At 43.1% G+C, this 25066-nt stretch overlaps 1 protein-coding gene across 2 annotated transcripts in view; it reads left to right on the top strand.

The window, feature by feature from the left end:
- galnt13 (polypeptide N-acetylgalactosaminyltransferase 13) overlaps nucleotides 1-25066 on the top strand; it is a 133308-nt gene that overhangs the window by 36355 nt on the left and 71887 nt on the right. For both annotated transcript variants that reach the window (XM_079821924.1, XM_079821925.1), the window contains exons 4-5: nucleotides 21768-21934; nucleotides 22166-22373. In XM_079821924.1, coding sequence (XP_079678050.1) covers nucleotides 21768-21934; nucleotides 22166-22373 — 375 coding nt within the window. The remainder of the gene's footprint in view (nucleotides 1-21767; nucleotides 21935-22165; nucleotides 22374-25066) is intronic.

Raw genomic sequence — 25066 nt, forward strand, 5'->3', positions numbered from 1 at the left:
TTCAGTTGTTTATGTTACTCTGCTGAACAGCTGAAACATTACATTTATAATGACACTTATCACAGGATCCAATCTGGTGCCAAAATCAGCATTTATTTGTTGTTCTTTGTGAAAAAAAGATAAAAAAAAAAAAAGATAATGACAAGATACCTAAACAAAAATAGACTTTTATGTTTCTTTTTTTAATTATATAAACAGTAGGGTTGGGCAATGCTACCAATTTGGCATCAGACGATGTCTTCAGTGAAACATTGTGATGGACGGTGACATGGGGGTGAGGACATGACTGCCAGATTCTAACTGCTTTTGCGCTTAGCTCACATTATAGATCAAGATCATTTATAAAGGTTATTATACGACAAAACACACTCACTTACACGTATTTGAGAATCGGAATATAAGATAGTTGATGACATGGTAACCAAGTTTGTGAATATTTTGAATAAAAATGGAAAAACCAAATAAAAGCGATACATATGTCATACAGTACTATTTTGGCTGCTGTGACACGTCACCATGGAGACAATAAGAAGAAACATTCTAAAATAAAGGACGTCTTAAAAAAAATATCTTTGGGTGGTCAGCTGGAATAATTTAAACTTATGCGTGAAAGGGTTAAGATGTTTTTTTTTTGTGTGTGCTGGGGTGTGTTGGGGGGGATCAACATCGTGATGTCTGTCATCGTCTATCAGCCCAAGTCACCTTAATTTATATAGCGCTTTTTACAATATAGATTCACGAGTTTGTGTGCCCATATAATCTTAGTGAAAGTGGTAAACAGATTTGGCTTGCTGTCTGCTATAGAGGGGCTCAGAGAGGATATTATACCCGAGCTCCGATTGCCCCCCTATAACAGGCAGAATTGTATTAAAAAGGGGGAGCAGGGGAGGAGGAGGGATACTGCAAGAACTAGTAACGGGAAGAGGTAAGCTGCTGGTTTTATACCTTGGTATTAATTGGAAGATTAGATGGGCGTACTCCTTATGACTTTTTCATTACTTAACTCAAGTCCCCCTGAATGAAGCGGCGAGTCTCTGACTTCAACTTCACCTGCCTCGATGCTGTGCATGTCTAATTTCTCGGAATCAGACAGCTCAAGTATCGGGTTCTCCGGGGTGGGGAAGAAGGGGGGGAAGAAGCCACAGCGCTAGGGCTGTACGATTAATCGAAAAATAACCGAAACCGACATTCAGAACCTCTAACCGACGTATTTTTCCCATGTCGGTTATTTCGGTTTTCACGTGACTCCGCCCCGTCAGTCACATCAAGTGCAGTTTGCAGGCACACAGAGAGATGCAGGAGCAGTTATCTGTGTTTATAGATGCCCAGAATCACTATAGTAACTGCGTGTTTTACACAGTTTATACAGGTCAGTTAATTGCAGTTAATTCCTATACGCTGCCACCGACACACACACACAGACACAGACGGCGCGCGCAAGCCCCGAAGCCGCTTTCACTTTCGTGCTCATAAAGTTTGTCAAGTATGCGTTTAAGGCTTGCCAGTTTCAACATTTAAAGCGATTGTGCACTATTCAAAAACAACAATACGTATCCGTTCAGTGTTCAGCTTATTTCTGTGACACAGAGCCGTGTTGCGTCTCTGACAACGTGCGCGCGCGCCCTGAAGGCAGACCTTTTACCTGCATCCTCACAAAGCTTGTCATTTGTATGTGGTTTTAGCCCTGCCAGTTTGAACATTAAAGCGAGTTTCGACCATCAGATGTGTATTATGTTGAACTAATGCCTGATTTATTGTGACAAACGAACACTCAGATCTAGCTTGCACATCACGTGAAGATTGCGTGCAGAGGAGCGAAAAAACGCAGTGGAAACGCTGTCCTGTGACTAAAGTAAAGTCACTAAAGTAGCTTAGAAACTCACACATACATAAAACATTTTAATACCTTTGCAGTAAGTACACACCACAGCTTAATAATGAATAGAGACGGTATGAGTAATTCACACACACAATCACTCTCATATTAATGCATTCAAATAAATGTAATGTAGGCCTATGTGCTAATGTATCTGTATCTGATGTACATCAAACAGAAATCTGCCCCATAGACAATAACTGCTGAAAGTGAACCGTTTCCTTCAAGTATTTTAAAATCACAAAGAAATGCACCTTTTAATAGTAGAAAATATTTACAGTACAAACCTTATCAGGAACTTACTCAAAAACCTTATGAGGGCAAAAAAAAAGCAAAATAATCGTTCATTAATCGTAATCGAGGTCAGATGTTCAATTAATCGAGGTTTTTATTTTTGGTCAAATCGTTACAGCCCTACACAGCGCTGGCTTCCGCATGGGGAGGGAGAACATCGGAACTGTCAGACGAGGACTGAAAAAATGCCTCAGCAGTCTCAAGTCCCCCTGACTGATCCATCTGTGAGCCCCATGATCTGCGCCGCTATGGGGCTCGCGAGCCTCATCGAGCACAGCCAGGCGGGAACGCAGCACTCCGATGGGCAGTCTTTCACACTAACCGCCGGCAGCTCCCTCGAGAGCTGGGCGTGTTGCAGTAACAGTAACAGAGAGCGAAAGCTATGTGCCGCAGTTGGTGTGGCACAAAGGGTGTACCACAGTTGTCATGAAGGGCAAAATTAGCCATATACTGTAGACCAAAACCACAATTTGTACCAGGCTGTAATCATGTTTTTTTTCTGCTGTAAAGTTGGGCATTTTAACATGGAGCTCAATGAGATTCTGCTCCCTTTTGGAGCCTGTCTCTAGCGGCCAGTCGATGAATTGCAGTTTAAGTCACTTCCGTATTGGCTTCAAGAGAAACTGGGGGATGTTACCTCTTGGCGCAGGCACATAGTTTTTCTTTACAATATGACCGCCAAATTACTTGTCTGGCATGCATAACACAAGGCTTTAAGTCGTTTCCTATACTTTTGATAACGTTTTCATCTGTACAGATGGAAAGTAAAGTGAAGGAGGCCGTCACAGGGGAGAGTCTAGTTGACACGGTCTCTGCTGATACTTCAGGGGTGCATTGTGGTCGTGTCTTGGCGCTGGTCCACATGCAATAGACCCAGGTGTGATGTTATTTTGAACAAAATCTGGAAATAACACAGTTTGTTAGGAGTTTGCTTCGGTGGTCCCAAACAGCTGACACACACAAACATGGTCACACACTCGATCTGGTGATCTCATGTGACTTAACTTTCAGCCACCCACATATTGTAGATGTTGCCATTTCTGACTACTGTATGACTACAGGTGTGTTTGGATTCTCTACTCCAGTAAGGGTGGAAAGACACTGAAAGCCATCAGAGGCAGACAGTGTGTTTGGATTCTCTACTTCAGTAGAGGTGGAAAGACACTAGGAAGTCTGGGGTTGCTGCTAGTGTAAATCACAAACTGAGGCTCTCTGACTCTTCCGTTCAGATAGAGGTACTCCAAACTTAGCACAGAGTTACCTAAACTCATTACTTTGTTGTATTTGATTGTATTATCTTATTTCTATATTCTTATTTCTATATTCTGAGTGCTTTTATATTTCTGGCCTGCAGGCATTTCTGGAAAGGAAGTCGGCCACAGCCATCTGCGCCCCCGGCCTGTGGACCACCTTGAACTTAAATGGCTGTAAAGCTAGATACCAATGGGTGATCTGCGCGTTGGTATCCTTCATGTGGTGGAGCCACTGCAGAGGGGCGTGGTCCGAACAGAGGGTGAACTCCCTTCCCAGGAGATAATACCGGAGGGTGAGCACGGCCCACCGAATTGCCAGGCACTCTTTTTCTATGGTGCTGTACATCATCTCTCTCTTTGAGAGCTTGCGACTGATGTACAGCACCGGCCGCTCCTCACCCTCCCTCTCCTGGGTTAGGACTGCCCCCAGCCCCCTGTCCGACGCGTCCGTCTGCAACACAAAAGGGAGAGAAAAGTTAGGTAACTGTAAGAGCGGCCCGCCACATAAAGCAGCCTTCACCGGGGTAAAAGCCTGCTGGCACAGCTCTGACCACTGGACCGGGTCTGGCGCTTCCTTTTTAGTGAGGTCAGTCAGTGGGCTGGTGAGGTCCGAATAATTAGGAACAAATCTCCAATAATATCCCGCCAGCCCCAGGAACTGCCTCACCTCCTTTTTGGTCTTGGGTCTCAGACAGGTCGCAACTGCTGCTGTCTTGTCAATTTGCGGACGCACCTGCCCATGGCCCAAGTGGAAACCCAGATACCTCACCTCCACGTGCCCAATCGCACACTTCTTCGGGTTGGCCGTCAGCCCGGCCACCCTCAGCGACCTCAGGACCGCGCGCACATGCTCCATATGCCGCTGCCAATCATTACTATAGATGATAATATCATCCAAGTAGGCAGCGGCATATGCAGTGTGTGGCCGAAGAATTTTCTCCATGAGGCGCTGAAACGTGGCCGGAGCCCCGAACAACCCGAACGGAAGCGTAACAAATTGGTGCAACCCAAACGCCGTCGTGAAGGCTGTTTTTTCTTTAGATAGTGGTGTTAAGGGGATCTGCCAATATCCCTTTGTCAAATCCAGTGTCGGATAAAATCGAGCTGAACCCAGCCGATCGAGCAACTCGTCAACCCTTGGCATTGGATATGCGTCGAATTTTGACACAGCGTTCACCTTGCGATAGTCCACACAGAATCGGACCGAGCCATCCGTTTTAGGGACTAAAACTATTGGGCTGGCCCAGTCACTGTAGGACTCTTCTATTACTCCCATATCTAGCATTACCTCTAATTCGTCCTGAACCACCTTTTTTTTGTGTTCAGGTAATCGATAGGGCCGACTGCGAACTACCACGCCGGGCTCCGTCTCGATATGGGGCTGAATGAGGTCGGTTCGGCCGGGTAGGGGCGAGAACACATCGGAAAAACCTTCCTGCAACTGGGCTATGTCAGTGAGCTGCAAGGGCGAGAGATGATCTCCCCCCGGGGCCAGGGCGATAGATTCACTTTTAGTGTTCGCCTCCGGCCCGAGATCTTCCTCTCCACTCACCGCCGTTGCTAGCATCACTGACTCTGCCTAGGTTAAGGTGGTATATTTGATGTGCTCCGCTCCTATCCGACCGAATTACCTCATAATCGAGATCCCCCACTCGCCGTGTGACCACAAAAGGACCTTGCCACTTGGTGAGCAATTTTGAGCTGGAAGTTGGGAGTAATATAAGCACTTTATCTCCCGGTGAAAATTTGCGCAGTTTAGTTCCCCTGTCGTATAGCCAGCTTTGTTTGTCCTGAGCCTGTAACAAATTCTCCATAGATAGCCGCCCCAAAGAGTTTTGTTCTCAGGTCAATGACATACTGAATTTCGCTTTTCGCTGGCGAAGGTCCGTCCTCCCAAGCTTCTCTGAGAACGTCTAACACCCCGCGGGGCTGACGTCCATAGAGGAGCTCAACGGGGAAAACCCCGTGGAGGCTTGCGGGACCTCACGTACGGCAAACAACAGGGGTTCCAACCATCTATCCCAATTTTTGGTGTCTTCCTGTACGAACTTTCAAATCATTGTCTTCAAAGCGCGATTAAATCGTTCCACCAAGCCGTCTGTTTGTGGGTGATAGACGCTGGTGCGAACCGATTTAATGCCCAATAACTCATAAAGTTCGTGTAGTGTAGGTGACATAAATGTCGTGCCTTGATCAGTGAGGATCTCTTTCGGGATCCCCACTCGGGAGATTAAGCGAAACAACGCATCCGCAACACTTTTTGCCGAAATGCTGCGGAGGGCAATTGCTTCGGGATATCGTGTTGCATAATCCACCAGGACTAATGCAAAATGATGCCCTCGTGCGGATCGCTCTAATGGTCCGATGAGGTCCATACCAATTCTCTCGAAGGGGACCTGCATCAATGGAAGAGGGCGCAATGGCGCTTTTGGTACGGCCGGCGGATTTACCAGCTGACATTCACGACACGACGCGCAACACCTGCGCACGTTCTCGTGAATACCCGGCCAAAAGAACCGGACTCTTTTGGCCAAAAGAGTCGCCGCCTGACCTAAATGCCCTGCCATCAGATTAGAGTGAGCCGCCTGGAAAAGAATTTCCCGACGGCTCTTTGGAGCTAAAAACTGAGTTGTATCTTGTTTTGTCTGAGTGTCTTGGGTCACTCGATACAACCTATCTTTTACTATGGCGAAATAAGGATAAGAGATCGGTTGTTCAGGGTGAAGAAACTGACCGTCAATCGCTCGAACCTGAGCAAACGCATTTTTTAATGTCTCATCCTGGGATTGTTCCAGAGGGAAGTCACCACGTTCAGTGAGGTTTAGTCTCTCCACAACGCTCGGCCCCTCTGTAACAACCCCCGGAGGTCCCGGTTCAGTCTCTCCCACCTGCACAACTGCTCTCTTACCCCGCCCTGTTTTCCTCCAAGAAACATCCGCAAATAAATACCCCAATAATTTACTAAAAGCCGGCCAATTGGTTCCCAAAATTAGCGGATGTCGGAGGTGCGGGCTAACCGTAACCTCCACACTATACTTTTGTCCCCGAAATTGGACGACAGTAGTCATCAGCGGATAATTCACCACATCCCCGTGCACACACCGTACCTTAACCATGCGGCTACTATTCAATGCCAACGGCTGTATCAGGCTTTGATGGATGGAGGTTTGGTTACATCCTGAATCCACCAAAGCCGGATAGGTACCCCTCTGGATACTCACTGGTATCTGGTACAGCCCGTCTCGATCGAGGGCAGCCTCTGGCACGTCGGGGACCCGAATCAGCGTCCCCACCTCCATCACTGGACAGCGATCTATGAAGTGACCCGGGTCCCCGCAGCGCCAACAGGCCAGCCCAGGCTTCCCCGCCGCCCCAGTGGCAGCAAGCGGATCAAAGAATTGCCGTGGAGAGAGTGAAGAATCTGGACCCGCCGCTGAGTGCAGTTCCGTCGGCCCCTGGCGCTCGCGCTCCCGAAAACCACTCCGGGAAACCTCCAGACCTTCCCTGAGCTGCACCCCGGTTCTGGAAGCCCCCCCTCGTCCGGGGAGCCAGAACCGGCCTATAGGGAGAAGGAGAAACAGAAGGTGCGGGGAGAGAGAATGAAGCGGCTGGAAGGGGTTCGCCGACCCCCAGGCACGCCACCAGTTGGTCCTCCGCCAGTTCGATGGCCTTACTCAGCAACGCCGGCCGGTGGCACTGGACCCACTGCGCGGGTTTCCTGGACAGCCGCGCAATGAACTGCTCCAACACCACTCAATCCACAATCTGGTCGACGTCGCCCTGGTCGGCCATCAGCCATCTGCGGCAGGCATCCCGGAGCTGCTGGGCCATCACGAAGGGCCGGCCGCTCTCCCCCAAGGTCAGCACTCGGAACCACTGGCGATGTTGTTCGGGGGAGAGACCGACCCATTGAAGGATGGCCCATCGAAGGTCGTCGTAGACCAGGAGGTTCTGGACTGGCAGTTGCTGGGCTGCGATCTGTGCCTCCCCCGACAGCAGTTGGACGAGGCGAACTGGCCAGTCCAACCGCTGCCACACACTCTTCAGCGGACCGCTCGAAGAGGTCCAGGAAAGCCTCCGGATCATCCTGCGGTCCCATTTTGTTGAGCTGCATGTGGGTGGCTTTGGCCGAGGTCGATAGTGTTCCCCCGGCCGGAACCTCCCGGTCAATCCAGCTCTGGATCAGCTCACGGTCCTGCTGCTGGGTCAGGAGGAGCGCCTGGAACCTTCGCTCCTGCTCCTCTCTGACCTCCAGCATCGCCTGATGGTGCTCCTGGTGCAGGCCCGCGAGCGATTGTATTATCTCTGCAAATGGTATTCCTGATGGGGCTTGCATGGTGGCGGCTCTGATCTTCTTCCTCCAGGGTTTCGGCACCAATGAAGTAAAGTTCGTGTGACGGTAAGGAAGAAGACAAAGGGGTCGGCTTACTGGGACTCGTAACTGGTTTTTAATAACTCAATTTACTCAGGTTACAACACTGTGCACATCGCACAAACAAAACGTCTCTCATAAATTCTCAGTTTCAATCGTCGGTTTTCTTCCCAGCAGTTCCTCTCTGCTTTTGTGCCAGCCGAGTCCCAGTCTGTCACTCCGTCTCCAGCTCTCTCTCACTGTGTCCTCGTTTCCTCCTATATACGGTCTATATACATCGGTCTATATACTCTCTCCACGCCAATTACTGCAACAAGAGATAGGTGTTCATCATTTGTGCTTGAGCCACTTGCGTGTTGCACGTCCTCCAACCCTCTCTCCCGTCACAGACTTCACTAAACCACGCCCCCCTCGCCACAATGAATATTTGAATAAGTTAAATAGATTAACTTGATGTAGCTACATTAACATTACAATCAATCAGTCAGTTCCTCCTATGAACGTTCAGTTTTAATTATTAATTCATTCTAAGAAAAGGATATTTTTCATGGCTACAGAAAAATAATTATTTCTTTGAATTTACCTAAGCGCTTAGAGCGCATAGCAAGATCGATCATTTAAGGGACAATGTGTTTGCAGGCACGGAGTCATGACCAACATATATTGTGCATAAACTTTAATAACTAAATCATGGAACAAGACTCAAACTAAGATTAAACATACGGACACAATGCATACATGACAAGAGGTAAGGTTAAAGTGGTTGGAGGGAAAAGGGTCAGAACAGATGGATGAAGTTATGCAACGAGTCGAAACCTTGGGAAGAACCATCTTTGATTAACTTTACAGTTTACAGTTTTGCTAACTACACAGCGACTTGTATTTCTTAGTACATTACTTGCATTTGCTCGGGAAGGCGTCCAGATATACGGCCGCTGGAGAAAGTCTTGATGGTCCCGTTCGATGGTTTTGCAGTTGCGGTCATTTCCTTCCGTGTTGAGCGAAGGAATGACGGTGAACTTGCATAGACTCAGATGGTCGAAGAAGGTTGCACAAGCTGTGAGTTGGGCCTGCCCCAGGGAGAAGAGAAGAGAGAGAAGGAGGGACGAGTGCCCCGCTCCTTAAGAAGTCTGCAGGAGATCACCGCCTTCTGAGGTAGACTTGACCAATGAGATTGTTGGGTTTTCCAAGCGGGAAGTTTCTCTGGAGATTTTATGGCTCTTTGTTTCAAGCATGATTCAATTGCAGAGGAAGGAACTATTAAAGACTCTTGTAATACTAATATGTTGCACAAGGATTGACATATACACAATCATACAGATTTTTACATCTCAACTTCATAGACAACAAACATGCTATACACATGATTTTAACCATAGCATGCAATTCTGAAACAAATCCAATAGAGATTGAATTAACACATAGATCAAACCCTATAAAAACAAATCATGAGATGGATATATTTTTATATATCGCTCAAGTGGTTATATATAGGATATATGAGTTTAAGATGGTTTATTTAGAGTCTCAGCTCTCTGCACATTCTTTAATGTCGTAAAACGTGTCTTATCTGTGGGACCTTTCTCTGTTGTGTTGGGGGAAGGTCTGTTAATAAGCACTCAATATTTAAAACATATTTGTTAAAGGTCCCATGGCATGGATTTTTTTATTTATTTTATAATGTATCCTGAGGTGTACTTATATTGTTAGTATGATTTTTACATCAAAAATGTCATAATTAAGAAATAAAAGGCATTTTTTCTATACTGATTTTAGTCTCTGGCTAGAATGCTCTGTTTCAAGGGGCGTGTCTGCTGTGAGACTTCAGTAAAAATACCCACTGTTGTGATTGGCTGACATATTTGCATTTGCATTTAGATTATGTGGCGGAGGGTGCGTGGTTTAGCGAGGTCTGTAAGCACTGCAGGAGAGACGGAGAGAGTTGGAAGACTGGAAAAAATGCTGAAAGATTGGTGATAAAGTTATATTTTAATGAGTTGTTGAGAGCGCAAGTTTATTTTGTTTGTATCTGAGAGTTCTGAATAAACACGAGTCCCAGTCACGCGACCCTGTCTTCTTATTCTACGTACTTTGTAACACATGTAATGTACCATTACAGCTGTCAAGATGAACGAATCCTGAAAATGTTGATTATAGCATTATTTTTCTATATTTTCCCATCGCAATGAGATCACATGAACTGCTGCAGTGATGAGTGAGTACACAGGCAGTCTGTTGATCGCGTGAATGCAGTGATCTCGTCATTGCAGCGCTATTTCTCTCACAAAATGCTTTCACCACAACTAACAGCAAACACGACATCGACATGAATACAGTAAGAGTTTTGTGCAGCATAACAGCGTCATTCATTATAACGGCAGTTTGGGCAAGTGTGCAGATACACTCGCGACTTGTGATTGACAGATCTGAACATTATTAAACATTATAAAGAGAGGGTCTAGTCTAATCACACTTTAAATAACAGATTTGTTTCATGCTACTAAGAAACAATGCAAAGTTGATTGTTTAATCACTGGCTTTATTCAGGGATGCATGAACAGTATTAGAAAGAAAGTCTGAGTGAACTTGAATGAATAGCTACACATCAGAAATCACTGATCACAGATCAGGCATTAATGAACACTGTTACTCACTGTTTGTGACAGCGGTGCTGTCGAATCCATATCGTATTTGTTTCATGCTACTAAGAAACAATGCAAAGTTGATTGTTTAATCACTGGCTTTATTCAGGGATGCATGAACAGTATTAGAAAGAAAGTCTGAGTGAACTTGAATGATTAGCTACACATCAGAAATCACTGATCACAGATCAGGCATTAATGAACACTGTTACTCACTGTTTGTGACAGCGGTGCTGTCGAATCCATATCGTAGTCTGTTTGTAAAGCCTGTGCTGACATTGCAAGTGAAATAAACAATCCATTTTCTCCGACTTCTCTGGGCAGGCTAAACAGAAGAAGGGGAGGTAACTAGGGATGTGACGGTGAGGAAATTTTCCCACCGGTTAATTGATGTGTGACAACACCGGTAATACCGGTATCACCGGCGGAGGCTTTTAAATCTAAAGTAACATGCACACGACCGCTCTGAACTGAAAACGCGCCAGTGCGCACACACCGTGAATGACAGCTCGTCTGTAAATGCGCGCTCTGTGAGGCCATGGGTGCGTCTCAATCAGTTCCCTAGTTCAGTAGTCAGGGCACTGATCAAGCATTGATCAGTCTATGATTGAGATGCACGCCATGAATGAATAACAGTTCGTCCCCTTGTTTATACTCGACGCGCCCGCATGAGCGCGAGGGTGCGCGCGGCAAAAAATAAATGCGCGGAACGCGGAGGCTCGCACTGCGGAGCCAGGCCAAAGTAAACAATGCGCGCTCTGTGCGGCCGTGCACATTTTACTTTCAGTTTTGAATTAGCGCCAATTCGGCTGCGGGTTGCTTGAATTGTGGGTTCATTAGCCTATTATTTTTAATGAAAAACACAACAACAAAACAAATGACAAACTCCCTTAAATAGGCGCTTTTACGTTTCGCTTTGAAACCAAATCTTCCGCGATCATCTCAGTCAGCTCCTCACTCTTAAATCTGATGAATGACTCCTGCCGAGACTCACTGTCGGATCCTGCTTTATTAAGCAGATACGTTCAGTTTTTATTTGTATTGTCTGTTCTCTAACTGAACTAAATTATTTTATTACTATAAAAAAATCTAAAAGACGGTGGGCGGTGCCACGGTGGGCAAGTGATGTAACCGGTGTTGAGTCTGGACACCGGTAACACCGGCAACACCGACTATCGTAGCAAGCCTAGAGGTAACCTTTCCTGTTATGACGACATAACAAGCAAGATTCAAGATCGGCTCGTCTGAGCTGTCATGTTCTCCAAGGCAGAGAAAGACAGCCAGAACTCTGTTTACACCTATCAAAATTTCTAGCCACCATATACAGGCTAGGGGAACTCATATTAATGTTAAAAAAAGAAATTTTCATGCCATGGGACCTTTAAATGTAACAGGCAATTATGTGTCTGATTTGCCTCAGTCACAACCTGTATGACTACATGTGTGTTCACATGAGTAAATCACAAACCGAGGCTCTCTTACTCTTACATTCAGATAGGGGTACCCCAAACTTACCCGAACTTTCTTATCTTCATCTTATTTTTATGTGTATGTATGGTTTTTTTGTCTGTTTATTTCTCTTCTGTAAAACACTTTGTAAACATTGTTTTAAAAGGTGCTATATAAATAAAGCTTTACTTACTTGCTTACCAGAGAAAACTTGCTAGACAACTTGTGCTGGCTGCCAAATACCTTCTATTGGTCATGATGATTATGTAATAGGTAGGTGTGCTCTGGATGCAATAGGGTATTTGTCATCACAGTGGGAAAGGTTTTGTGGTTTTGTTCACATACGTTCTAAATCTTGCAATTTCTCTAGGAGAATAGTGTAAGATTATGAATTGACTAGTCAGTTGTGTTAGTCGAGCTGATATATTGTAGACAAATATCAACCACAAATACACCCAATAAGCCCAATAAGGTCAATACATACAATAATCTTTACTAAAAGCATCTCTCCGTCTGTTTTAGAAATTTAGATTTAAATGATTTAATTGTTAAAATGAATTAAACATCCATTTTGTTACAAGATATTTTTTATTAACTTTCAACAAGAATATGTGGTAAGAATTAAAACATATTTTTTACTTACTGTTTAATATTATTATTATTATTATTAGTAGAGTTTTTATTGTAGAGTTTCTTGAAGCATTTAACTGTCACTACACATTCCCTTAAGGTTATAAAATGAAGCATTAATGTCAAACAAATTAGAAGAAACAGGGAATGAAAATCCAGATATTTGGTTAACTGCTGAGCAAATGCTTCTTCCAAGAGAATCATACATCAATGAGTGCAGGGAGGGGTGACATCCTTCATTATGCTGAACTGTGGCATAACTCAAACGGACCAGATGAATGTGGCATGTTTTGCTCTAACAGCTCTCTGGGATTTCATTATGTAACTCGAATGGCTCTTTGGATGTAAACAAAGACCTTTTTCATTGCACTGAGAAAGAAAAAGGGAGGAGAACAACTCGATTTTTACACTTCCAGAAGAAAATGTCAGTGGTGCTTGCCAATACAAAACTCACTAGCATGGTATTAGGTTATACCCAATGTCACTATTAGTTTGCTAAGGTATTCTGAGTGTTTTTAAGCTTGTTACTATGTGTTTCTTTCTTTCTTTTTTATTTATCCTTTATTTTACCTGGAAATAATCCCATTGAGATATACATCTCTTCTACCAGGAAGTCCTGGCTAAAATGGCAGCACAAAGTATCACAACAAAATTAAATAAATCCAAAAGAAACACAAAACGAGAAATACAAAAAGTCCTGTCCAGCACTCATATAGTTACAGTTCTTAATAAAAAAATTATATATATATATATATATATATATATATATATTAGGGATGCAACAATACAGTTAAAGGGGTGGTAAACCACAAGTTCACTATTCTAACTTTAGCTAGCGTGTAGTGTTGCTGCTTGAGCATAAACAACATCTGCAAAGTTACAATGCTCAAAGTTTAAAGCACAGTGAGATATTTGCTTTTAAAGAAATCAATTTCTAAGGACTACAGCAAACGGCCGGTAGGCGACTACAGACATTCCTCCGGGGTTGCTGACATCACCAGCCCCAATATTTACATAAACCCCTCCTCCGAGAATAAGGGGGGCGAGGCCATTTTGTATCGCTGCGTTGTTGTGGTTACTAGGCTGGAGTGTTGTTGCCGCAATGCCGGCGAAACGCTGTTATTTTCATCCGGATTGCAGGTCTGGGGTACTTGCTTTGTTCAGCCTTCCTAGGGACGGGGGTGCGTTGCAGTGCGTTTAACATACAGCATGTTATATGCATGTGTGTATGAGACAGAGGGGAACAGGTCGCATTTGCAGCAGATATATGCTGCCCATCATAAATCAAAGCATGAGACAGACAGGGGTCGGAGGAGAAGACTGGAAAATGTGACATAATGGACAATATTCGTCTGTATTTGCAATTCACGAGCCGCGGTTCAGCTGTGCGAGACAAACACTGCCAGTGTGAATGCACGACGGGCGCGCGCGGCTCCCGCTGCACATTTCACGGAGGAAAGCTTCCACAATCTTCGCGAGTTCAATGAAGGATTCGCACAACGGCTTGTCCTGAAAGATGGATTTAAAAACAGAAGCTGTTTATGGGCCACAACCTGGAGGCCACCGTGTGTTGCATTCTTTAACGCCTAGAAACGTGGAAGAAGAACGCCGTAGTGTTTACAACTGTGACAATGAGCGCTTACCCGGATTTTCCACAGTATGTGAATTTTGCGGCTCCATTGTTGCAGTAAACTTGCACAATTAATTAATTATTGAATACTTGAATTATTAATTTATAGATGCATGCCGGTCTATTATTGCAGGGACATCGACTTTACATGTTCACGCCCCTAAACATGACACGGAATAAAACGAACTGTGATTGGTTGCATTACATGTCAGTCAAACATCCTCTTGGACGGTCCTTGGCCAAAGAAAGCTGCGATAGAGTCCAGACTTTCTGCCGTCAGTCTGAGACTGTTAGCCAACAAGCTGCTTGATTTGAGGAGTCATTTATGGCCATACCACAATGTGGAATGAGTTACATTCTTAAGTTTAATACCTTTGCTTATGTGTTTGTTAAAATCACATCTATGCACAATAGAAATAGTGGGAGACAAGTGGATTTAATCTCACAATCTCTATGGTAAGCACTACTAATGAATACTTTAGAAAAACATGTAAGAAAACCTTGGGGTGAGATTAAATCCACTCGTCTCCCAGAGCAACAACATTGGTATAATACTGCAGTAAGATAACTCAGAAGCACTGAGTTTGTTCAATTCACTCACTGCCTACAGCAGAAATCTCCTGTGGGTCGCTGTTGGATGATATTCATAGATAGATGCTGCATGCTATCATCTGTAATCTGCCTCCAGTTTGTACCCTTTTGTCCCCATCCTGTCTGTGCACACAAAGAGAAGCAGAACTATAAACCTCCTCCCTCTGCTACTCATCCATTTATTTATTTGTTCCCTCTGCTCACTCCATCTCCGGTGCAGCTTAATGCCTTATTTAAGATCTCTTAGTGACACTAGACCACTAGCTACTGTGGCTACATTAAGACAGCAGCAGAATACACTTGTCAGTCCTGTTTGAAATGCTTGATACAGTTCTTTTTATTCACTTAATAGATGAGTGATTATGGCTGATTTGTGATGTACTGTATGAAGTGAACTATTTCATGTTATTTTTCACTGTATGTATGTGACACAGGGGGTCAATGTCTTGCTAATTAGTTAGATACTATAATTACATTTTTGCTTGCAAAAAGCATCTTTCTACATTGAGAGCCATTCAATAGCCATTAGGGCTGTCACTTTACGTTCGAAAATCGATTTCACAATCAATCGGACCAACCAGCACAAGTTTCGAAAGCGAAAATAGAGAATCGATTTTAACCAAATATGTACACTATTAATTTTAAACTAATTAAACAAATAAAAGATATATGTAATAAAACTTGCAAACAAGCAGAAAAATAAAATAAAGAGCCATGCATTCTAATTAAATACAAGAGTTTGCAAGTAACATATAAACAACATATATTTACTCGTCTGCTGCAAGTTTTACTCAAGAAGAATATAATTGCAGAAGAGTTGATTTTATGTTTGTATGAAATCAGTGTTCAGTATCAGAGATCAACAATGATTCAATGTTGTATTAAGGCAACCTGGGACATACACTATATTGTCAAAAGTATTGGGACACCCCCCCAAATCATTGAATTCAGTTGTTCCTTTCACTTTCATGGTCACAAGTGTATACAATCAAGCACCTAGGTATGCAGACTGCTTCTACAAAAATTTGTGAAAGAATGGGTCACTGTCAGGAGCTCTGTGAATTCAAGCATGGTACCATGATTGGTTACCACCTGTGCAATAAGTCCATTTGTGAAATTTCCTCAATACTAAATGTTCTATGGTCACCTGTTAGTGGTATTATAACAAAGTGAAAGCAATTGGGATCAACAGCAACAGCGACTTTCGTGAAGACACGGGGCTACAGGGACAGCCCGAAGGGTAAGACTCTGTACTGATATGCCAGTCCCTCAAACGCAACGCGTAGGAACGGTCCGCGTCGAGGAACAATCGAGACATGAAAGTACACGTCCTTCAGGTCGATCGCTGCTTACCAATCTTGGGGACGGATGCACCTGAAGATGCGTTTCTGCATTAGCATTCTTAACGGCAGCCTGTAAAGGGACCTGTTCAAGAATTGCAGATCCAAGATCGGCCGTAACCCGCTGCCTTTCTTGGGTACAATGAAGTGCGAGCTGTAGAATCCGGACTTCATATCGGCTGGAGGGACCGGCTCTATCGCGTCCTTCGCCAGTAGGACTGCGATCTCCGCCTGGAGCACAGGGGCATCCTCCTTCGACACGGTGGTGAAGTGAATGCCCCTGAACTTGGGGGGACGCCGGGCGAACTGAATCGCATAGCCGAGTCTGATGGGACGGATGAGCCGGCGAGACGGGCTGGGAAGCGCTAGCCAGGCTCCCAGTGACTGTGCAAGCGGGACCAATGGCACCACAGACATACCCGCAGCAGGGCAGCGTAGCGGCGTGCAGGGACCCGACTCGGGCGGCATGGTAGCGGCCCAAAGTGGGGTCTGAGTGTGCTTTGCAACACTACCTGCTTCCGCTGAGGAGGTGTGCGAGTGTTGGAAGGCCGCTTATGTGCGTCCCCACAGCCGGCACCCCCTGCTGGCAATTTGGAGAGGCACCAGAGGGTGACAAGGCATGGAAGCGTCGTACACCGCCAAGCGCACTCTCCGATTGAAGGAGGGGCTGAGCGTGGCAAGGCTTTGTGGCGTCGCACACAGCCTGCCTCACCTACTTCCTCAGCGGGGAACAAGAGCTGAGAGGCATAGCATCGCGCACTGTCGTCCTCGCACCGCTGAGAAGAGGGGAATGAGAGTGGCGAGGCTCCCCGGCGTCGCACACTGCCATTCTCACCCTCTTGATGGGAGGGGAATGAGAGCGGTGAGGCTTCGTAGCGTCACACGCTGCCATTCCTGAACTCCCGAGACCCAGAGGTATTGGAACTGCTCTTAAGAATTTGGGTACCACTGGCTGTTTTTAACACCAGTGGCAGAACAGAATTACCAATGGTTTTCCACCCATCGTGGGACCGATGCCCATGGTGATGAGCAGGCTGAGGGGTCACCAATGGTGTTTCTGGACCATGGTGGACATCGTCTGGCCGAGGGGCAGCGCTATGACTTTAAATATAGTCAGTCACTGTGCGCAGCTCAACCTCGGCTCAGAACTACCCTCGTGTACTAAGAGCGCAGGGCGGAGGTGGCCTGCCAGTGGCACTCCACCGATGAGGGTAGTCAGAGAGAGGAAAACTTTATACAGATTATAGCCCTTTTGGTGTTCCATATTTTGGCACCAAGTAGTTCCACAATGCCAAAGCCTTCCAATGCACATCCGGGAAAAGGCAAGGCGATTTACGTGTTGCACTACGCCCCAGCCACCCAGGAATGCATGGCTGTCAAGTAGGAATCTGATTCAGCATGAGCACCCACTATTATAGTGGGAATCTCAGCATCATCTTCATTTTCAACACATAACAGCCCTCTCTCTTTGATGCAGCGATTGACAACTGTCCTCTGCTAGAGCCCCAAATGGAACGCTAGGTCCCCCTTTTTTTTCCTTTTTTAAGGACCAGCAATCCCATCTGTAAGCTACAAGCAGGCAGTGTAAGATAGTGAGCGTGGCCGTGAGACGCGCTGAACACTCAAGCCCTTATGAAAAAGGCAAGATGAACAACGTGCCGACGTGGTCATGCTCTCATGAGAGAACATGAAGCACCCACGAACACAGACTCAACATGCTTGTGATGCGATAGAGGAGTGGGGGCCCACGGAGACGTACTCGGTGGGGAAGCCTCACTGTAATCCTCAGATCACCCAGGCTTATCAGCCAAAGTAGCCCCTTTTCTGGTGCACCAGAAAAGAATCTAGATCGGGGTATAAGTGAAGGGTCATAGTCTTTCATAGTCTCGCCTGCGCATCTGAAGCTCTTAGCAACGCTGTCAGCCAGCAAGTAGGCTGCACACGGCGCGCTGAACACTCAAACCCTCACGAGGAAGGTGAGACAAACAGCGCCTCGACGTGATGCCGTTCCCCTGAGAGAACATGGATCACCCATGAACGCAATCTCAACATGTTTATGCGAGAGGGATCGTGGCCGTCAATAAGGACAGGAAACAACCGCATCCAGAAACGCACGGGTGGAATGACATCTTGTGTCACACCCGCGCTGCTCTTTTAGAAGAAAAGCTCTTTTAAATGTGCTGAAGCAACAAGGAGCGACCGCTGTAAAATATATGAGAGAAGTGTGCCCTCACCGAACCAACAGACCAAACAGTGCTGTGAGAACAGCAGCTTATAACTGTATCAGTGAGCTTGCGGCTGCCGCTGATGCAAATCTCGCACGCCACTTGCCCACTGGCCTGTTCTCTTTATCTTGACGCTGATAGGAGCTCCCAGAAGTGATCCCAATTCGTTGGTGACGTACGTCGAACGTGACCGACTGAAAGGGAACCACTATTTTTTTAAAAATAAAAAGTAAGGGACTTACTTTTGTCCCACTTTTTGTCCATTGTGGTGTATGTTTGGATTATGTTGTGTTGTAAATAAATGCAAACAATTCAAAAAGCCATTCTTTTAATCTCTTCAGATTCTTTGTTCTATACCCTCACAGTCATTCAGCTGATTGGGCCATTAGGATTAGGAAATTGATCTTTGTCTTTCTCAGGTGTGAGACACATCAATATTCATGACATTCAAGCCCTCCCCGCATAAGCCTTCCTGATACAAAACATGTCTTACAAATTTTAAACCAGTATGTTGTTTATTGTGAATGAGTGGCCAGAGTGATTTTTACATCGTCTTGAAGCAAAAATTCTAGCCCACGTGATCCAGTTTTCAAAAGTCTTGTGAACAAATATTCAGTATGGGTTTTATAGCCTTATAACAGCGACTTAATTTTTTTTTCTTTCCACAAACCCAGGGCAGCATTAACCATAGGGCTAGGCGGGGCTTAAGCCCCGGGGCCCGAGCAAGGAGGGGGCCCGTGATTGGCTGTGGAGTAGTTTGACTTGCTATCGGTATCGCAGATCGCCAAAGCCCCAACACGCCCCCACTTATTAGCGCTGTTATTTAGGGATTGAAACGTCAAGTTTGAGTGTGGTTTACAAATCAAATGCACTTATTCTATATGTAACTTTTGAACGATCTGCAGGTATTAGGTGATCGCTGCACCTTTATTATGTCCGCATCCACCAATCACCTCCACACTCTTCACTTCGTTCTAGTGTAGACTAACCTGAAATGGTCACGCAAAGAACGATCTTCAATAGGTATAAATGTCAGCTATTCTAAAAAACAAGTTCAAAAAAGGAAAAACTTAAAAGACAAAGAGCAGAGATCGAGTTAGTAAAATCCCCAGCCAACAGGTCATTTTACTAAAGCTGTTGGAGTGCAAGTTGATGGGCATATGAAGCAGATAAAAACACAGCATCATCGTCCCAACTGATTTTAGGTTAGTTTGATTTTAAACTTGATGGATGTAGGCTATTTTTGCTTTTTATGTTTGAACAAACTCTAGCCTAACCCAATACTCTAGATTACCCCCGTTGAAATGTTTTCAATCGTTAAGCCATCATCATGTAAGCTTATAATTTATGCTTATCAACGCTTTTTAAGCATTGTTTTTAAACCATTCGGACACATTAAGCAGCGAGTGAGCATTAATTAAGGTATTAAATGTGAATGTCAAATTAAGATTAAGCCTATATTAAGCCTGATACGCGCGGCGCGTACCTCGTACAGCGCCTGACTAAACTTGAGTTCTATTTCGTGTCTTGTGCTTGACGTTCAAATACGTAGTCATTTGTGTCTTAAATAAACGTTAACAGTTTAAGATGAAGCATGTGTAGTAGTAGGCTATATATGAGATCCTGATATTAATGAGGTCTTAAAGGTGTAGTTCACCCTGAAAGGAAAAATCGATCATCATTTACTCATCCTTTAGTTGTTCCCCATTGACTTCTATACTAGCCTATATTTTTTTAATGCTATGAAAGTCAGTGGGGTCCAGCAACTGTTTGGTTACAATATACTTCAAAATTTCTTATTTTGTGTTTAACAGAATAAATAAATTCATACATGTTTAGAACAACTTGAGGGAAAGTAAATGATGTGTGTGTGAACTCTCTAAACTTTAGTCTAAAGCATCCTAATATAGCTGCTTTTGCCATTTGTGTCAATAATGGTAATCAAACATCAGAAACAAAATCACTCACTGTCCTTGACTGAATCAGATTTGTAAAATAATTAAGAATGAATGTATATTGAATTAATACAGTTAATAAACTATCCTGTGTTTTTGTACTTTATACAATATCATATTTCAGTAACACTTTACGAATGAGTGCATATTAGTGCACCCATATGTACTTAACTAATGCACAGATAATCATGAGTTAATGTATGACTCATGAAGAAAAAACCCATTAATTAATTATTATTGCATCGCAATTAATAATGATTCTATATGATTAATAGATTAAGTAATATATTAATTGCTAGTTAAATGTCTTCATGAATGAATTCCTTAATAACCTATAGTATTAACTAATAATGTAAATGGATGCATTAATTTACATTAATTTACACTATTAGTTATTACGTTATTAATGAATTAAAACATTATGAAACATTTAATTAATAACAATTCATATATTACTTAACGTATTAATCATATTGAATATGTATTAGTTTCTGATGCAGTAATAATTAATTAATGGTTTAATTCTTCATGAGTAATACATTAACATATGATTTTCTGTGCATTAGTTATGTATGAATATATGCATATTAGTGCACCCCTATTGTAGCGTTACCAATATTTCTTATTTAGTGCTTTACATTTTTCAAGTAGGTCAATTTCTTATGCATCTTTGCTCTATTGAAATTTGTGACTGTTTACTTGTCTTCGGTAAGCTTGTTTTGAAGGTTTTTTTTTTAAACTTAGGCTAGTATTTTTTGTGATACTGAAATTGGTGACAAGTGCACAAAAATGTTGCTATGTAAAAAATCTTATTTAAAGCAAAAGTAACTATATTGTGATATATATACATACAGAATATACTATTATTGTGACGGGGGCCCTGTAGTAACTCATAGCCCCGGGGCCCAGTGAGGTCTTAATGCAGCCCTTCACAAACTATGTATAAACGTAATTTTCTTAAAACTACAAACTTTTACACACATGCTGCTCACATATTATTGTAGCAGAGTTTGTGCTTAAAACAGTGTACTCAGACTTGAAATGAAAATGTTACAAGTAACAGAAATAAGCTCAAATATCAGGGCATGTCAAAACACCTCCAGGGCCCAGAAAAGAGCTCAGTGCTCAGAGGGTTAATAATATTATAAGCCATATATAATATTTAGCAAATCTCGCCTGCTTGTTTATATCGTCACAAAATGTAAACATTATTGCCCACCCTTATGTTTAAAGTTGGATTATAAACTTGACCTGCATACATTCAGTACATTCATGCAAACATATATTATATAGCAAATCTTGGCTTCTTGATTGTTTAAAACGCTGCAAAATGTAATCTATATTTTATTGTCCAGCTCTAATGTGCTAAATGCAAGGCATGGATATATTAACATTTCATAAACTTTAACATCATGATTGTCTATAAAGCTGCTTTGTGTATAGTGAAAAGTCAAATAATTAACTGACTTGACTCTGTCTAAACATGGTTCTGTTCTTGTCTGTTCCTCAGCTGTAAGACAAAGACATACCCTGATGACCTTCCAAACACCAGCATTGTGATCGTGTTTCATAATGAGGCATGGAGTACACTCCTAAGAACCATACACAGCGCCATAAACCGCTCACCCAGACACCTGCTGCTTGAGATACAACTGGTGGATGATGCCAGCGAGAGAGGTCCTAATCACATAATTTAATTTACTGATCATATTAATCATGTTGAGTTGTGCCTTTGGTATCGCAATTGCAGAATAACTTTGTGCAATTCTAATTTCTATACAGTCCATTTAGTCCATAAATGTAATTCAGCTTCTTAGAGACCTCAGTAGGGCAACATTAAGATGTGTTGTCCACCATAATCTCATTTATGTAGATGACATCTGTTTGTTTGTTTGATTGTTTTTTCAGATTTTTTAAGGAATAAATTGGAGGACTATGTTGCGACTCTCGAGGTTCCAGTTCGAATTTTGAGGATGGAACAGCGATCAGGTTTGATTCGAGCACGGCTGAGGGGGGCAGCTGCCACACGAGGGCAGGTCATCACCTTCCTGGACGCCCACTGTGAGTGCACTATAGGGTGGCTAGAGCCATTGCTGGCCCGAATCAAAGAGGATAGGTGAGTGTCCTTGACTCGATCTGTAGACAACACTATATTCCTGAGTTTAGAATTTCGAATTCCAGTTATTTTATCGGTTACACTCGATTTCGATTGTCCACTTTTGACATTCTACTTACTATAAGTAACTTTGCAACTACTTGTCAACTAACTCTCATTAATTTGCAACTATGTGTCAGAGTAGAGTAGAAGTAGAAGTAGAAGGCTGCTAGGTTGGGTCTGGGTAAGAAGAATAAATTGAAACATACTTGAAGAACTATTTATATACAGTAGACTGTCTGTTGGGGAGCATCAAAATAAATTGTAAAATTATATTATGCAGACAGTCTACTAATTATCTAATGACTCGTAGTTGACATGTAGTTACAAAGTTACTTAGTTAGTAGAATGTCTAAAGTGGACTATCGAAAATGTTACCATTTTATCTGTACAAAACAGTCCGTTATGCTGCATTATATTGCAAACTGTTATCATTATTTAAAATTATTATAAACACTGTTTACTGCACGTTTGTTATTCTGGTTGTTATTTAACTACAGCGACTAATTAATCGTAAATCTTGCAAAGAAAATAGCAATGCAAAATAAAGTGCAGTGTTGACAAGACTCAGAACCAGAACCGCTAGGAGTTATTTTTGCTTTTTTTTTTCTCATGCTTTTTTGTCATAACAAAAACAAAATAAAACTGAATATAAACAGCACTTAGCAAAAGATGTTAAAGGGATAGTTCACCCAAAAATTAAAATTAGCCCATAATTTACTCACCCTCAAGTCATCCTAGGTGTATATGATATTCTTCTTTCAGATGAATAAAATCTGAGTTATATTACAAAATACCAGGCTAATCCAAGCATTAGAATTGGATTCATAGTTGCTCTGTTTTTGAAGTCCATAAAAAGTGCATCTGCCCATCAAATAACGTGTTCCACGCGGCTCTGGGGTGTTAATAAAGGCAAATTAAAGCAAATCGATGCGTTTGTGTAAGAAAAATATCCATATTTAAAACTTTATAAAGTAAACTTTCAGCCGACCGCCTTCCCTGTTCAATTAATGGAAAAATTGTTGAAAGGTCCCCTGCCGATCGAAAGACTAACGCGACCAGGTCCGCTCGTCATGACGTCACGCACACATCTTGAGTTTCACTTTCAACATTCAACACTTTTCCAGTTTACTTGATAATGTTTTAAATATGAATATTTTTCTTACACAAGCGCGTCAATTCGCTTCAGAAGGCCTTTATTAACACCCTGGAGCCGCGTGGAGCACGTTATTTGACAGACAGATGCACTTTTTATGGACTTCAAAAACAGAGCAACTATGAATCAAATTCTAATGCTTGGATTAGCCTGGACTTTTGTAATATAACTCCGATTTTATTCGTCTGAAAGAAGAATGTCATATACACCTAGGATGACTTGAGGGTGAGTAAATTATGGGCTAATTTTCATTCTTGGGTGAACTATCCCTTTAACAAACAGACAGCGGAGAATGTACTGTAGAGCAGTGCTTCACAGCCTTTTTGACTTCATTGTCACCCTTACAAAAAAGACGTTTATTCAAGTGTGCTATTAGTATACGTCTTTTACACTCAAAAATAAGAAAGTATACTTTCAGTATACCTTTTATGTACTTCGCAGAAATATAGTTTATGTACTTATCAGAAATATACTTAAAATTACTCTCAAGTATACTTTACTTATACTGACTGAAAAGTCCAAGTATATTTGGCCTATACTTGTACTCAATCTTTTGATCTAGATATACTTAAAGGTATAATTAGGGCCCAAGCCCTGAAAGGGCGCAGAGCCCTATTGTTCTTCCTCTGTTTCTTATTATTATTATTATTATTAGGGCCCAAGCCCTGAAAGGGCGCAGAGCCCTATTGTTCTTCCTCTGTTTCTTATTATTATTAGGGCCCAAGCCCTGAAAGGGCGCAGAGCCCTATTGTTCTTCCTCAGATTATTCTTTGTTTTTTATTTATTTATTTATTTTTTTTTTTTCGACTTCTCGGGTACTTTTGGGGCACTTAACATGCTCGAAAACTCTTGAAACTTCGCACAGGCGTCGGAATGCGCGGCCATCAGAGCCGGGCTGAAGCTGGTACCCGGGCGTGGCAGGGGGGCTCGACAGCGCCCCCTAAAGTGGGGTCTGAAAACTTGGTCCATATATCAAACACACTTGCACGTACATGTATGAAACTTGGTACACATTTAGATCTCATCGGGCCGAACAACTTTCGTGCTCATAGTTATGTGTCAGCCCAACAGGAAGTGAGCTATTATGGGTTGTTCGGAAAACGCATGCTCTGGAATTTAATATACTCCTCCGAGGCCATTGTTTCGATCATTGCCAAACTCGGTCAGCATTACGTGAACATATTCAGGATGCTAAATTGCGAGCGGATTTTTGATATCTCAAATGGTTTGGCCGTGGCGATGCAACGAATTTATGGCGAGAAAAGGGAAACAGGAAGTGTGTTATAACTTGTGCAAACATTGACTGGTTTGGATGAAACTTCAGCTGTGTGTTTGTTATAAGAAGCCGATCACATGGATATGACTTTTGTGAGTCAAAGTTATAGCGCCACCAACTGGCAGCAGGAAGTGTGTCACTTTCAAAAATGCTTTGAATCACCATCTTATTTTCACCAGATTTATTTCAAACTTCATCAGTATAATGTGAAAACATGACAGA

The sequence above is a fragment of the Gobio gobio genome, assembly GCF_949357685.1.
Source record: "Gobio gobio genome assembly, chromosome: 7".
NCBI lineage: Eukaryota > Metazoa > Chordata > Actinopteri > Cypriniformes > Gobionidae > Gobio > Gobio gobio.